General features: G+C 36.0%; 1 protein-coding gene across 6 annotated transcripts in view; it reads right to left on the reverse strand.

Moving 5' to 3' along the window:
• Positions 1–6,748: 6,748 nt before the first annotated feature.
• GTDC1 (glycosyltransferase like domain containing 1) overlaps positions 6,749–15,844 on the reverse strand; it is a 390,698-nt gene continuing 381,602 nt past the window's right edge. For 5 of the 6 annotated variants that reach the window (XM_063094114.1, XM_063094089.1, XM_063094097.1 and 2 more), the window contains 3 exons: positions 14,603–14,673; positions 13,813–13,904; positions 6,749–8,885 (listed from right to left, as the gene is read on the reverse strand). In XM_063094114.1, the coding sequence (XP_062950184.1) occupies positions 8,802–8,885; positions 13,813–13,904; positions 14,603–14,673 (247 nt within the window). In that variant the 3' untranslated portion in view covers positions 6,749–8,801. The remainder of the gene's footprint in view (positions 8,886–13,812; positions 13,905–14,602; positions 14,674–15,844) is intronic. The other variant, XM_063094122.1, reaches the window with a different exon arrangement.

Here is a 15,844-nt window from a genome sequence, read left to right on the forward strand (position 1 = left end):
GCGAAGACCCGAGAGACAGGGAGGGAAGGAGGAGAGGTAGCAAGCCCCGGACAAGGGTGCCTTAATTACGGATTAAAGGCAAACAAAACAGTACACCACATTTCCCATGTGTCAGCTGACGGGTGCGACAAAAGGAAAAACACGCTGAGCGGGGAAAAGCCCCTTCTCGTCTTTCTTCCCCTCTCCCTTTTTCACAATGTGTGCAATGTAAAATGAATTAGGTAGTGACTCTGGGTAGGTGGTGCCCGGGGCCAGATCGCAGCTGCACGCTCCCTCGTGTAGGAGGACAGTTTGCTGATGTGCCCAGAGGTCTGGGGAACCTCTTACAAAAAAGGGACTATAAATACTCTGCTCGAGCACATTTTGCTTCTTTAAAACTTCATTACTCATACATTTTTAAGTTTTAAAATTTGATGCTTAAAGTGTTGCAATTCATTATCTTCAGTAAAATCCTAACACACACACACACACACACACACACACACACACACACACACACACACACACACACACACACACACACACACACACTCTCTCTCTCTCTCTCTCTCTCTCTCTCTCTCTCTCTCTCTCTCTCTTTTGCAATTTTGTAGATTCCATTTTATAGGCCTGGTATCACAGCATCAGAAACACAGGGGGGAAAGCCAAGCCGATTGAAAGCCAGGGAACATAGATAGCAGCAAGCACCAGAGAGCACAAGTTCCCCTCCGTGGCTCTGCAGCTCAGGAGGAGAGGAGAGATGTCTGTTTTGATTCCTTTCCTTTTAATTAATCATGATCAGAAAACAATCTCCACTCGGTTCCTGGGATTTAAGATACCGGTTCCAATCCACCATGTCCTGAATTCTCCACAGAAGGTGGAGAAGTATTCAGAATCCAAAGCCCACTCACTGACCATTACAAAGCCCTAGTTCTGTGCCCTTATTTCTACCACTAAAATTAGAGAGTAGAGATCCCTGAGGATCACCCTAGGCCACCACACATTACACTCTCTGTATTCTATTTCTCCTTGCTGGGTCATCTTTACATATAGAGGGGTTTGCCTCTTTGTTAATTTACTTTTGGCTGACACATTGATACACCAGATTGAAGGTTACAAGGCCACTGTGCTTAGTCATTTTAACAATCTTCTTTGTAGATAATGATTTTCCATTTTTTAATTGTATTTTTTCCACCAGTGCCATTTCCCCCCAGCATTAAAATTTGTTTTTTCAAAGTGCTTTTTCATGTGGTTCTAGTCAACTGATTTGCCCACACCCCAAATAATACTATTTGCATTCAATAATAATAGATACATATCAGTAATTCTTAAATACCTTCTGATCCATATTTTCAATTTAAATGACTCTTAACATTATCAGCCAGGCAAATGCCTAAACTGATAAATCGGTGGACTGATTGCCAGCCAGATGACAGCTGTGGTACACTCAGGGAATAAGAACACAATTCAATTTCAGCCCTAGTTTCTTCAACTGTAGAAGGCAAAGAGCCTTCCTTCTTTCCTACTTTCCTGGGAAGGAGATTAGATTAGGAGATTAACAGAATAATGTAAATTACACAAGGTTTCAATCCCCTCCCTCCCTCCTGAGACATATTTAGTAAAACTTTAAAAATCTTTTAGGCATCTAGTCCTGTGACTTAGCCACACCCTCTCCACTTCTTGGCTTTATCTTTCCGTAAAATAAATAAGGTGAAAAAGCAAATTTGGAGTTTTTCTTTTCTTATAGCTTTCCTGTGTTTGAGTGGATCATCCTGTTGCCGTTGTCTTAGGCCAGTTGTTAGTTCTTGTTCTTACCACCCACCAAAGAACAGCACAGGATTAAGTTTATATTAATAAATGATGTTCATGACTAGGTTTCTAAATGCCAGAGTTATGATTTATTTTCTTAAATGGGTGGAGAAAGAAGAGTGGCAATAAAACTAGCTCCTAAATTATTCAAAATCCTTGGCTTTGCACATCTGTGGGTTGGGGGGGGTCTTTTTGTTTTTTTGCATGCACCTCTTATTTTCCTTAAAGTTCTATTATCATGGACTAAATATGTTTTGACTGTTTGACTTTGTCCATAGCTTCAAACCCTATTTATTATAGCTAAATTTATAGAAAGTATTATGTTCCTCTTTTCTATTTTCTAAGTGTTTATAATTGTATTTATCTCCCCACCCATCAAGAATTTCACAATAAATCCCTGAACCAAATAAATTAAAATCTGCAACTTCAGACACCCAAGGAAGAGGACATTAATCCACTTAGCAAAATACCCAGACCTCCCCCTCTCAATTTCAACTCCTCTTAATGTAACATTTAGTAATTGCAGCTGGCTCCTTACACTTCCCTCCCTGTCTTTTATTCTGAATCATATTGGCCTTGTTTAACCTTCATTTCCTTTTCTACCCCCCACGTTTGTCCACATACTTTTCTTTGACCATGTTTGTCTCTCTCTCTTTCTGCTGCCCAGATTGAAGGCAATAAATGGAGCTTTCCGAGAGCTTAATACTTTCTGGTAAAATCCCATTCTGCCTCCCCATTCAACTATTAATGCTTTGTACAATTTTTATGCATCCTTCAGTTGTGCAGTTACTGCTCTGTATTTTTCTGATTGATCATTAAGTTATGCTGGCTTTTCAGAACTGCCTCCATAATCCTGAAGCAAAGTCTTTTTACTTGGCATGCTCCTTGCCTTTGGAATGCCTTTCCTGGCAAGGACAGGCATTTTGGTTTGACTAAGATTCTTCAGTTACCATTCAAAGCTAATTTGTTCAGTCAGGTTTCCCCTATGAGCAGCTCTGTTTCTCAGTGGTAAGTGCTCCATGATGCTGCTTAGTTGAAGGGTGTGCTGGAAGTGCAAGATGTAATATACTTACATTGTACTTGATTATCAGTTTTCAAAAACAGCTGCATGCTTTGATAACTGTGTAAGGAAATATCAGAAGATAATATACCATTGGTATTTATTGCTCTATAATTAAGGATGTGTCAGTGTTTCCCTTTAAAAGAACCTGTTTTCAGAAATTCATATCTCAGGCACAAATTTCCCTATGAATTACAGTCTAATACCACATTAGAAGTATCTTTTTAAGTTTTCCCTCCCCTTCCTTTTTTTTCCGGGAAGTAAGTTTCAGGATGTAATTTCTGGGTGATCTGTTTGGAGGAGAGGAAGGAGGCCCAGTGCTGCACAGTTAAAGGTGCTGCTTCCGCCACCTGCTCCCTCTGCTCTTCAGCGCTTTGCACCAGGTAAGGCCATGGGGGCTGCCTTTTGAATAAAGTCTTCTCTCCACATGGATGAGCAACTTCATCGTATGATTTGAAAGGCAATAGTCAGTTGATTAGAAATATTACAGGTGCCACAGAGCCTGAATTTTTATGATAAGAAATCAATTCTTTTGAATTCTTCTCCTTATGGTTATTTACAATACAAATACGGGCAGGTGTAACTTGAAATAAATTTACAGTAAGGTACTAGCAATTTATTAATCCATGTTTTTTCTGATAGTGAGAGGCAGGATAAAGAAGAAAGAGGAGACAAATGTTTTCCCCTCCCCTTTTTTAAGGGGTGGTCTTGGCCAATTGAATCGACAACAGCCTACTGAAAGAGCCATGGAAAATCTGAGCTCTACACCTGCCTCTACCCCCAAATCCAAAGCAAGTTCACTTCTCCTTAGGCCCTCAGTTTCCCGACATCTAAAATGAAGGTTACAAAAATAAATGCTTACCCAGGAGGGCCAGGGAAGTTGCCTAAATGATGGATCCAGCAGAGTGTTAAGACCACAGGGAACAGCAGGGGCCTGTGATGGGTGAGATGTACAGACTGAATGCCTCCCTAAAGGTGGAATAGTAGTAAAAATAAAAACACTTTAAGTATTGGCTGCACTACATGCTCTCTCATGTCTCTTTTAACACCAACAATGAGGACCACAAAGCAACCCCCTGCTGCCCTTTACTGTCTTTTGCCTTGTGGGGAGACAAATAGAAGGGAACTAGGAGAGTCATGCACACAGAACTCGGCACTTCCTGAAAGGCACATAGGTGACCACATCCCATGCAGAGAAAGGCTTATGCAAAAAGTCTTTTCTGTTTCTACAACATACCCTGGCTCTTAAATATGCCACTATATGATACCTTAATTTTCTCATTTGTGAAATGATATTGGAAGCATTAAATTTTCCAATATAAAGGACTTCAAATTCCTAGAGAAAGGTTACATAAGTAATCCTAGCAGGAGTCACATCTTCTAGCATTCCATCTCAGGAGTGCTACTTAAATGCAATAACTGATAGGAGAGTAATAGAAGTGTTTTAGATGATCTTCCAAGAATCATCAATTCCTTATATCAGTTTATGGAAACAATTAGGAACCTCTTCTACTGTTGGAACTCATTACCATACAGAGCTTCAGGAAGGAACAAGGAGTCACTTAGGCAATGACGGATAATGAGAGGACCCCTAAAGATGCTGATCCCAAATTCCAACATAGAAAAATGGGCTGCAGGCGAGTGGGGATCCTGGTCCCTGAAGCCATATGTGCCTCCTACACAGCGAGGGCATCCTAAAGATACTTGGGAGCAATCCCTTCCCATGGGATAGACTGCAGTGAAAGCATAGAGACCACAATTCACTCCTGTCTCTTGAAGAGGAAATGGGACAGGTGGAAGTGGGCAGTGTGGTTAGGAGCTCTGGAGAGCTCTTGTGTTATACCTCACAGCTCTGAGTTTTTCAAGATGAAAAGACAGGGCTCATTTAGCATCTGCCTTCATCTTGCTCTCATTTCCCTTTGAAGGGAGTTTATAGAGCTATAGTTTTCCATCTTATAAATGTAATGCCAGGGGCATTAGATAGAAATGAAGACCAGCAGCCCCAAGAAAAACGACCCCAGGGACAGTCACATCTGACTGTCTCCATAGTATTATTTGTTTCAGAGTCAAGATTAAGTCCTTGACTCCCGGTAAGCAGAGAAAGGTCTTCTCATGCAGTTTCTGTCACTGACTCAATCAATAGTTTAGGAAGTCAAGAAACATTAAGGATGACATGGTAGCAAAACTAACCACAACCTTCCCCAAGTATTTGCAACTCCTATCAAAAGGTATACTTAACACTTAAGATGTAAAAAATCATAAGGAGTAGTAATAAACCTTTATGTATCAGGAGTCAGCTCAAGGAACAGACCATTAATCATACAGTGTACGTGCCTCTCCCTACTGACCTGTTCTTTCCACCGTCACTCTTCTGACATAACCATTATTGTAAAGTTGGTGTTAATTCTCATGTTTTTTGTAATGCTTTAATCATATAGGTACATATCTTTGAGCAACATGTAGGATTGGTTGCATGTTTTAAAATTTTCTCAGTTACATTTTAGTAAATAGTTTTGAAGGGAAAGAGTATTATAGAAGCATTAGTTGTCCTGCATCTCAATTCCAATTTAAAAATGAAACATGTTCAAGTCAGTGGGTCATGACATATACTCTCTTCACTGTTAATTATAAGATCTGATATTAAATACTTCCCTATTTGCCACGAAACAGAAAGCCAGATAGAGCAATACTTGCCAAGAGTCAATACAAAAATAAGAATCACAGAATAAGTCAGAATTAAAAGATCGCATAGACTATCATTTGAAAACAGATTCTATCACCCACAGAAAGTATCTTGAGACCTAAATGAAATTTCTTTTGTGGCTTGTTATATTTCTGGGTAGCAGAAGCTTTCTCAAAACCAGATTTTACTATGAAAAATATCAATTATAATTAACACCTTCAACATAAAATGAAATCTTTGCTTCCAGATGCATTTCATAGTGTTGAAGTTAATCTGTGCAGCCCTCTATGGCTACGGGTTCCCACTGACTTATTGATTCTGCTGCCATCTTTATGTGGCATGTCTGAAGAATGGAGAACATGAGCAGCACATTCAAACTTCCTTATGTTTTAAGGATGCTTACTAAACCACGAGCATTTTGAAGAAGGTCTTTTGACCTATGCCTGATCAACATAGTATAAATGAGTAGGTTAAGAATTAGGTGCCCTGTTATTTGTTAAAGAAATCCCTACTCAGAAACACAGATGAAAATATAGAGCAAGCATCCTAGATACTATATCAAGGTCCTGATAATGAGCAGACTTTTAAAGATATTTAAAATTAAAGGTGATTTAATTTAAAAGAATAAGATTAACAGAATTTAGTGTTAAAAAGAGAAAGACCAATATTTTCAACAAACATACTCAAAACAAGAAATAATGGGGGTATTTGATCTCTTTTGTGAAAATAAGGGATTCAGGAATTGAGTCAACTTATATTCCCAATTATCTACTCACTTCAACAAAATATTGGTTAACTTAATAGTACTACATTCCACCATGTCATGGGTGTTTAGAAGCACGTGACATATACACACTCTCATACATACAGTTGCACCTTTTTAAATGTTAAGAATTATACATTTCCAAAACTTTTTATGGCTTATGTGCCCTAATACCAACTCTGACAGCATAGTTTTCATAAATGACACCTTGAATGTAAGTTTTTATCCTGGAAAGAATGCTGGGCACAGGTAAGCACAGGACTTGATTTGAGTTTATGGTGCAGGAAAAAAAAAAAAAAAAAAAAAAAAAACCAAAACCTCACACATTTCAAAATTATATTAGCCAAAATCAGGAAAACATGTTAATGTTTCAGATATAGTCTTTGAAAGGTATTTAACATTTTCCCCCCATCAATTAGTGAGAAAACATATATGGACAGCTGTTGTGCATATAATCTTATCCACTATAAAACGTAAGCCCATTATTTTCAGGATAGAAAAACAGTAAACTAAATACTATTTCTTGGCTGTGAGATTACAATATTATCTTGTGAAGATGTCATCTATGACACAGCACCTTTCTGCCTAAAGCAAACTGACTCAGCTGGTTCATCTCATTAGATGGTATAAAGTATAACATTGCCCAGAAGTTTCTGACAACTTCTTATTCATATTCCTATCTTTAGTTTTGTTCTCAAAAGGAACATACCTGCTAGATTCTGAGTTCCATCGTCTTAGATTGGAAGGGACTTTGACATATTTCCTGAGCCCTCTGTCTCATGGTTGAAGTAATTTGTTCAGAGGCTGTGTGGCCCATCATACACTATGAATCTCATACTGGCTGGGGAGAAGAGTCTGTGGTAAAGACAGAGCTTGTTGTTTCTGTTTCTTACTTTTCCTGCTTTTAAATTCCCAGGCCTCATGGAGGAACTGCTTTCTTTGGTCTGCAAGACTACCTCTACCCCAAGGGCTGTGTCTGGCTCCCTAACCTTGGTCTATTTCCTACTTTCGATTTTGCTGTCTCTCAAATGGGCCCGAGTAGACTTCTGCACCATTGCCTGTTCTATCTTAGATGCCTACTTGGCCACTCAATCCTTTTAGAAGCCAGAGAGCTAGGCTTGGCCCCTGTCTAGCCAACTCTCCCTGACTGCGCCTCACTCTGTGGTGGATAGAAGTTATTCATTTCAAAAGCTAGGAAAGTTACAATTTACCTGTCAGTAAACAGAAGATGGTTTATCAACAGACTTTACCTTAATGACTACAAATGTTTACCTCCTGCTTTCCAGAATGCAAAGAAAATCTTGGAAATGTCATAATATCTTACAAACATTTGCAAAACAGATCCTTGTTCATCCGGAAAAGAAACAATTGTATTCGTTGTCTCTGACACAAGAAAAGCATTCAGTGAAAAACGTACAGATAGATAGATGTACATACTTACACGTAAATGAATATGCTAATTAAAAACTGCAGCGGCCACTTTATTAAAAATTTATTTTACAATCTAGCCATTCAAAACATCTTTACAACGACAAATACAGCAGCTTGACTATTGGAATCATAAGTGATTTATCTTGAAGAGATACATTTTTGTAGGTGGGTGCAAATATTTTTGAGGAATACTATTTCAAAATTATGAGTTTTGTTAGAAGTATTTTGACCTCTCTATTTTTACCCCTGGAAAAAAGTTAAAACAAGTATCTCAGTGTTCATTTTATGAGTGAGATGGCCCCCTCTTACTGTATTTGCCATGTTTGTCCAAATTACAGCTGTTTATCTTGCAACTTTCTTTAAGATTAATTAAATGCAAATGCAACTCTGTGAATCATGGGAATACCTGCCAGACCCCCTTACTAATACCTTCACTTAAAACCCCTGTGCCAGAGACTCATTAATTTGCTAACAAAAAAGGGCTAGAGCAGCCCTTTGCCCACAAACAATTCTGAGATGCCTGCCCAATTAGTCCGGTAGCACTCTGCTGCTCCTTTCAGGCCCTGTGGCCCTTTGAGGACACAAGAAGGCTCCGATGATAACCTGGCAACCTAGGTAGAAACCCAGCCAAGTGTGAGCGTTTGAAGCTGCAGTTTGGCTGCCATCGTGTCGGCGAAAAGAAAGAATTCAGGCACCATGTCATCCAGTACAAAGGATAAAAACGGATTCAACCGGAAATTCAATGTGGCACCACATATGGGATACATGAGTGCGGTTATACAACAGGCCACATATTTTTTTTGAACAGTCTCCTACATGTGATGCCGAGGACATGTGTAACCATCATAACGTCTCTAGGAATCTGTATTTAATTTGAGTTGGGGTGGTGGCAGGGATTGGAGATCTGAAGCCGCCACAGGTTTGTGGCAGATGGCTCTGTGTCAGCTATGACAAGCAGCCAGGCTCAGCTTCCTCTGCAGATTTTCTTTTCTCTCTGATCAGGTAAATATGGGCACACTCTGGAAAGTTCTTCAGATTCTGCCTTAGGCTGCAAGTTTGTGACTTAGACCCATCTGTCACAAATCTTCCCTAGGTTCTGTTGTAAGCAGAGACCTGAATTTACCATGTAGGGCTGCCCAAGAAAACGGAGCCATTTCACCCTGTAACAAGGGGGAGAAAGAGAAGAGGAAGAAATGAAGAAGCATTAACAACTGAAAGACTAAAGTATGCTGAAATTCACATTGCAAATTTGCATCACTTATGTCAATTATATTTCAAAAAGCCACAGTAAATGGTTCTCCAGTTACTTCATTACCTTAGGAAATCCCAGTTTCTGATTGGTTTAAAGTGTAACTGTATTTCCAACCATCAAATAAATCTACCATTTTTTGCAAATGGGTGCATTCTGCTGCATACACATTTCCTAGTTTATGTTATGGATGGGAGCTATTAGAAGTTTATCGTCTGACTTTTAACTTTTGTAAACACAAGATACATAACACTCTTAATACACAATTTTGCTAGTATGAATTTTACTTTTAAGTGGTGAAGACTCAAAGATAAATGTCATTATTATTACATGAAATTTATAAAGTGCTTCATGTTTACAAATGGCTTTATATTCATTATTTCATTATGGCAACACCTCAGGGGGAAAATACTATTAAGATTTTAAAAAATTCTTCCACGTTTACCAAGGAATCATATAGAGGCTAGGAAAATCACCTAGAGTTAGGCTGCGAAGGACTAGCAAAGGACAAGAAGCCAAAACTTCTGATTTTAACCAGCCAAACCATATCTATTATGCTAAAGGTTTTTGCTTTTATTTTATTTAGACAAATCAAAGGAAAAGCAGACCAAATAAAATCAAGCAAGGGAGTGAAGAAGAAAGGGAGGAAAGGAAAAAAAGGGGGGAGGGAAGAATAGGGGAGAGAGAAAGAGTAAGAGATTGAGACTGAGAATGTGCTTTAAATTGGGCTGGTGCAGTTGAGAGATTTTATAAGTTCTTAAAATGTCACAAGCATTTAAGTTTTCATTTTAATGTAAGGACATTGGAGGAGTGTTAAAACCAGTGAGGAGCACCTAATTCACATCCAGAGTATAAGCTCAAATTAAAAGGGGACTGTAAAGTGACCAGTCTTTTGAAGGAAACAAAGTGGCTTTGGCTGAGGTTCGGGTAGATATAGCTTGACATAATTAAGACAACCACAAATGGCTTTTCTGGGCATCAAATTTAAATTGTAAGCTTAACCTTTGTTTGGAATTGGTTTTAGACAGGAATCTGAAAATTCTTCTCTTCTCGAGATAACAGAGGTTACAAAAGTTTCTTCAATATTGAAACACTCAAAGAGGAGAATAAAATAAAAATCAGTAGCTGTCATCTGAAAAATTTTAAGCAACTGTTGTTCACCCTCAAAAGGCAAAAAGTAAAGATGGCATCTCTTTTTTTTTTCAACCACACGATATCATTTAATTTGTAAATAAAAGTAAATGAAAAATAGGATAGGAATGAAAATCTCTTCTGTTATTCTGAGCGATGTCTACCTTATACAACTGCCCCACTTGTAGTCTTCTAGTATTTTCAATACTGGTAACAGAGAATATCCATAAAAGCTTTTTTCTAAAGCCTTTTAAATATAATGATCAAGGTTCTCTAAAAGCATGAAGTTCTGATCTCAAATTACTATTGAGAACTTTCAGTAAGTAAATTCACACAGTAAAACTGAGGCAAAAAAATACAACTTCACAGTATTAAGGCTTGCTTGGGTTGGAAAGGGAGAACTGTTGTTAGTGTAAGAAGTCAATCCGTGGCTACTTATTTTATGATTACTTCTAGAAACTTGTGTTCAAGGTAGGCTTGGGAGTCCCAGAAGAGATCCGTATTTTATCTATGTGACAGTATGTGTTCAGTGCATCTGCCCGACCTAGAAAATGATGTGTCCTGATAAAGTTATCGTCAGACTAAACCACAGATGTAAACTTTTTAAGTGATTTTAAGTTTTTTAAAATTAAGAAAATAGTTTTAGATTTTAACATTATTAAGAAATACTTAATTTTTGCATGCGTTGAATTTTTCTAAAGATCCTAAGTGTGTGTATGTGCGTGTGTGTGTGTGTGAGAGAGAGAGAGAGAGAGAGAGAGAGAGAGAGAGAACACTTGCATGAACACGAGGGATTGTAACATTTCAGGCCTGAAACAATTTCAGGTGAGAGAGAAAGAGAGAGAGAACACTTGCATGAACACGAGGCATTTTAACATTTCAGGCCTGAAACAATTTCAGGTGAGAAGTCATGGACACAGTGCACAGTGTTCTGTAGTAGAAAGAGTCACTTTAAGAAAAAAAGTAAATTCTGTTTCTGCTTTTCAGTTACTAGCATTCTGTTTCAAATCCTGCTTTAAGTTATAGCCCCAAAACTCTCACTCATATTGAAAGTATAACATCTTATGTGAGAAGAAAGCCAAGTGTTAGTAGCCTTATTCTAGTCATTAAATTTCTAAGTGTGAATCCATATGAAAAATCGTATCCTAAAGTGAACTCTATATGATAAGAAGTTGAAATGATTTTAAAATGTAAACTTTTAACAACAAAAAAAGAGTAAGGTGTAAAAATGTAAAAGAAACAAATTAAAGAATTCAGTGACATTCTATCCTTTTAGATCCTAGAAGCATATGTTTTATAAAAGCAAAACAGCACTGTTCAATGAAATAAATCTTAAAAAAACCCAACAAACCCAACCTTCTCTTCACAGGACATACAAAAGAGCCTTTTCCACTGCATAAGAAAAAAGTAGGTAAAAAGCTGCCTTAGAGAAAATAATTCTCTTGGATTTAAAGAAAGCAAATGCTACCTGAAAATGTGCATATTTATAAAGCATAAGGTGTAAAATTATCATAACTTATTATATTTTAATTATAAAGTTTTGGAAGGTATTCTTTTTCTGTTTTGGCTCTAAATCCTATTACCACAAACTAAATCTGTGGTCCTTCCTTTTATTTCAAGTTAATACCTTGCAACATTCCAATTTTTCCTAATAACTGTATCATAAAGCTCTTCATCACTTATAATTCACTTATAATTTTGGACTAATTTATTAAATTTTGAGATTAATTTTCAGATACAATATCACTAAGATCTATGACTAAAGACATATGTTATTATAGTTTTATAGGAAAACAATCCATGGTAGAAAATACTTCAAAATAAATTACACATATAAATTCTTATAAATGCTTATGCATGAACTATTAATTTACAAAACTTTGAGATGGAGACTTTTATGATGTACAAACTAAAGATATATGTGAGTACTAACATGTAATAGTTCAGTGAAATAACATTTATGGTATAGATTATCTTTTAAGCTGTGGAGGAACAATTTGGTATATCTATAGCATACCATTAAGTGACATTCTTTCAGAATTTTTCCAGAAGTTGTTTGTAAAATAAATAATTATAGCTGTCTTATGGCAGTAGTTGTATTAAAATATTTCAGCTGGAGAACTGTTTTCTCTTCTCACTAGAAGAAACTTGTTGCAGTAACTTTTGAAATGATTAAAAATTTGCAGATGCAAAATAACAGGGTTAATAAGGCCTAAACTGGAGTTACATTAAAAACTGATAAATTTTGTTCATGGAAACACATTTATAAATACTTCACCAAAAATACACCTGAAGGAAAAAAAAAATAAAACAATAATATGACTGTGAGCTCACTGAAAATAGCTTTGTGTCAAATACAGAAAATGAATCCATTTGTACTCATTCTATTTCTTCAGTTTTCATAATCTGCATATTTTGACAGTGGATCACATGGGAAACTTTTGACTAATATTTTATACAAACAAAACTGCTACTGAATTTTAGAAATTAGGAAATATTGAGGTAAACCTTGGAGGACTGTTTTCTCTGTGAAGCTTCCTGTGTATACAATACAATAGTATTGACTCGAGGAGTAATACTGAAGTCTGGAACTGTTCAGTCAGCATTTTAAACTATTATGAGCTACCTTCTGAACCATTGCCAAGTTAATAGACAATGAAAGATAATGAGCTTGAAATTGGGTGTTAAATTGCATTTTTGGTTCTCTCCCTTTTTCTTGAAGTTTAACTGTTTCCTGCAGAAACAAAGTCATGTTTTGATGTATCACTATGTAAATATGTATTTTAGGCCATGAAAAGGAAAAGGAAAGAAAAAGGCAGAGAACTGTATTTCATATAGAAGGTTATATATTAACATAGGAAAATTAAAATATGCTGGATTATAAAACTGCTGGATTGTAAACTATACTGAATTTATGTAAAATGAAGATGCTACATTCAAAGAATATAAAAAGGTATATTACTCATGGCCTAGAGCCACCTTCAACTCGTAAAGCAGATTTATCCTACTTCAATTACTTAGACTTTTAGTAGGGCCTCTTTGTGCTGTTATTTCGACAATGTAAAATTCTTGATTCAAATAAGGGAAAAAAGATAATGAATGAGGGAACTGAATGATGGTGCTATTTATACTGTTTTCCTTTTGCCTTTGCCATTCAGAGATGAAACCAACAGTCTAATTCTAAGCAAACTGAGGATTTTTATATCATTTTATTAAACTGGACAAGGGAAATATTCAGTTCTTGAAAATCATCTTCATAGTAATTCAAAAATGAACACCAAACTTTACTAATGTCATTCACCTGAATTTTTGAGGACTAAAGATTTCATTATGATGGGAAGAAAGGCTTATCCTCATTAGTATAATTGTAGAATCTTTCCTTTACTTCCTTTTAAACTAATGAGTTACATTAATCCAGGTTCATTTTTATAAGCCTCGTGGGGCTAAATGTAAAGGACAGTCATCTTAGAAAACAATAAATTTTAAAAAAAGCATGTACCATGCATTAAGTGCACGTATTTCATAAGACCTAGGTTAATACAACTGGCATCCAGTTTAATTAATCCTTGTTAGTGTAACAACTAATATCCCTCCCTAGCATGTTTCCTTTAAACATTAGTATGTTAATTAAATGTTTTTTTTTTAAAGATTTTTCTTTGTACTTCAATATGGCATTCATACCATGTAAATCTCTTCTCAATAACTACCTTATAGAGATGTTTTCTTATAATATCTGGTCTCTTGCAGAAATTCTGGAGCCTTTTTGAAAGCTGTTCAGGTGTAGAATACAGATATTCAGCTGCAGGAAAAACAGATACATTTTTAATGAAACAAAAACCTCAAAGCACACACTTGATATTAGTCACTTTACTAATTAAAAATGCATATTGCTCTGTGCCGCCTCGTGTTTTACATTATTTAAGCATGATTTTATAAGGTTACCTCAGCTCACAAGGATGTTTAATGCTAAATAAGACTGTGTAGTTGTGCTGTTTAGACATCTCCTTTGGGTGATTAAAATACATTATTCTAATGTAACACAATGCATATGTGATATATTTAGTGATGAGAATTGTTTGAAAGAATTGGTACTATAGCCGTATGTACCCCGTACAACAGTTGCATATTATTAGCTAGTCAATTGTTTAAATAATTTGGTGTGACTTTCAGTCCTTGATTTTTCTCTGTGTATATCATTAAAAAAAATCTGTAAGCAATTGCAGCAACACTGACCTGCTTATAAAAACCTATCATTATGGGATGTGTATGCTAACAATGAAGAATGCTATTTGAAAACTTGCTTTTTTGTTATCTTAAAAGAACAGATGGTAAATATAAGCTTACTCTAATGTATTAAAACACATAAAATTTTCCTTAACACTAACATGTTGACTTGCCAAATAAACAATTGCTCCTGCCTAAGTTTATTTTCAAACTTTCTAATTTAGCATAAATCATGTATTAAATCTCAACAGAGATGAAACTTAAAGCAGCTACCTGGAAATATCTCGGGATAAACCAGATCTTTGGGACAAACTGGGTAACAACCACAGTACACAGCTTCCAACCTAAAGAAATTTTAGAAAGGATAAGAATATATTAAAAAGACATTACCATAATAGCCAGAAAAGGGTTTTGTTTGCTTAAGTTAACAGTACGAGCCCAGAGTTAACTAGGGCAAAAATCATGGTCGGCAGTACAATCCTAAAAGCCAAAGTTGCTCTTTTAAAAGATTTTATTGATCATATATGAATTCATAGAACAGAACCAACAGCATATGTTTTGTTCACTGAATTAATCAAAGCGCAGCTCTGCATTTTTTTTTTGTTTTTAAAATACTGTTTAACACATTTTATAATCAGCAGATAAACAAATGTAACAACATGGTAAAGTATGGACAGCTTTTCTTAATAATGCTGCAAAGCCTCAGAATGTTCATTTCTGAAAAATGTTTAAATATAATAGCAAATACTTAACTTTAGCAATGTAGCCGTAGAAATGATCGAGGCACTTTTAAAAGCATCAGAAAAAAATTTACAGTCTGTTGTAATGGGGCATTTTCATTTTAAGCTCATGCTTCAAAACAATTTGTTATGCAGAATGTAAAATTCTCCCCCTTTTGTTGAAAAACTCTCATGGGGATTACTTAAGTGAACATTTTGCTTTCTTGACTAAAAATCCAGCTCACATTCCATTTTATCAGAAAAGAATACTTTTATTGTTAAACAAACACGAAAGTTTCACTTTGTGATTTGTGAGATGACTTCCCCATGGACCACCTATGGGAAGTTTTACTTCATGTCACAGTAGTAAGGGTTAAGTAGAGGGATGATATTGCATCTTGATGATTGTGTTAGCTCTGCATAATGGCTATTGATCTGACATGTAATAAACTTTAAAGATACCACTGTCAATTCTGTTGGCTAGAAATTATGCAGTAAAATTCAAAACACTCTTTAAAATATGTTTATTTTATGAGAAACTTTGAATTGCATCCAAAATGTTGACCAAAGGTGGAATCTATTTTGAACTGCCTATTTTTTAACCCAAGAATAATTTGAAGTCATGTCGATGTTTACCTTGTTTATTTACTGTGACAATGTACATGCAATTTAAGCTATTTTTAAGTGGGTGGCATTTTCCCTATTTTGTTACCTGAAATTAGTTTAAATGAAAAATATTTACTTTGAGCTGCAAATTTTGGAAAAATATTGAATTCAAAGTTTTGCTTGAGAACTT

Source organism: Cynocephalus volans, chromosome 1 (genome assembly GCF_027409185.1).
Source record: "Cynocephalus volans isolate mCynVol1 chromosome 1, mCynVol1.pri, whole genome shotgun sequence".
Taxonomy (NCBI): domain Eukaryota; kingdom Metazoa; phylum Chordata; class Mammalia; order Dermoptera; family Cynocephalidae; genus Cynocephalus; species Cynocephalus volans.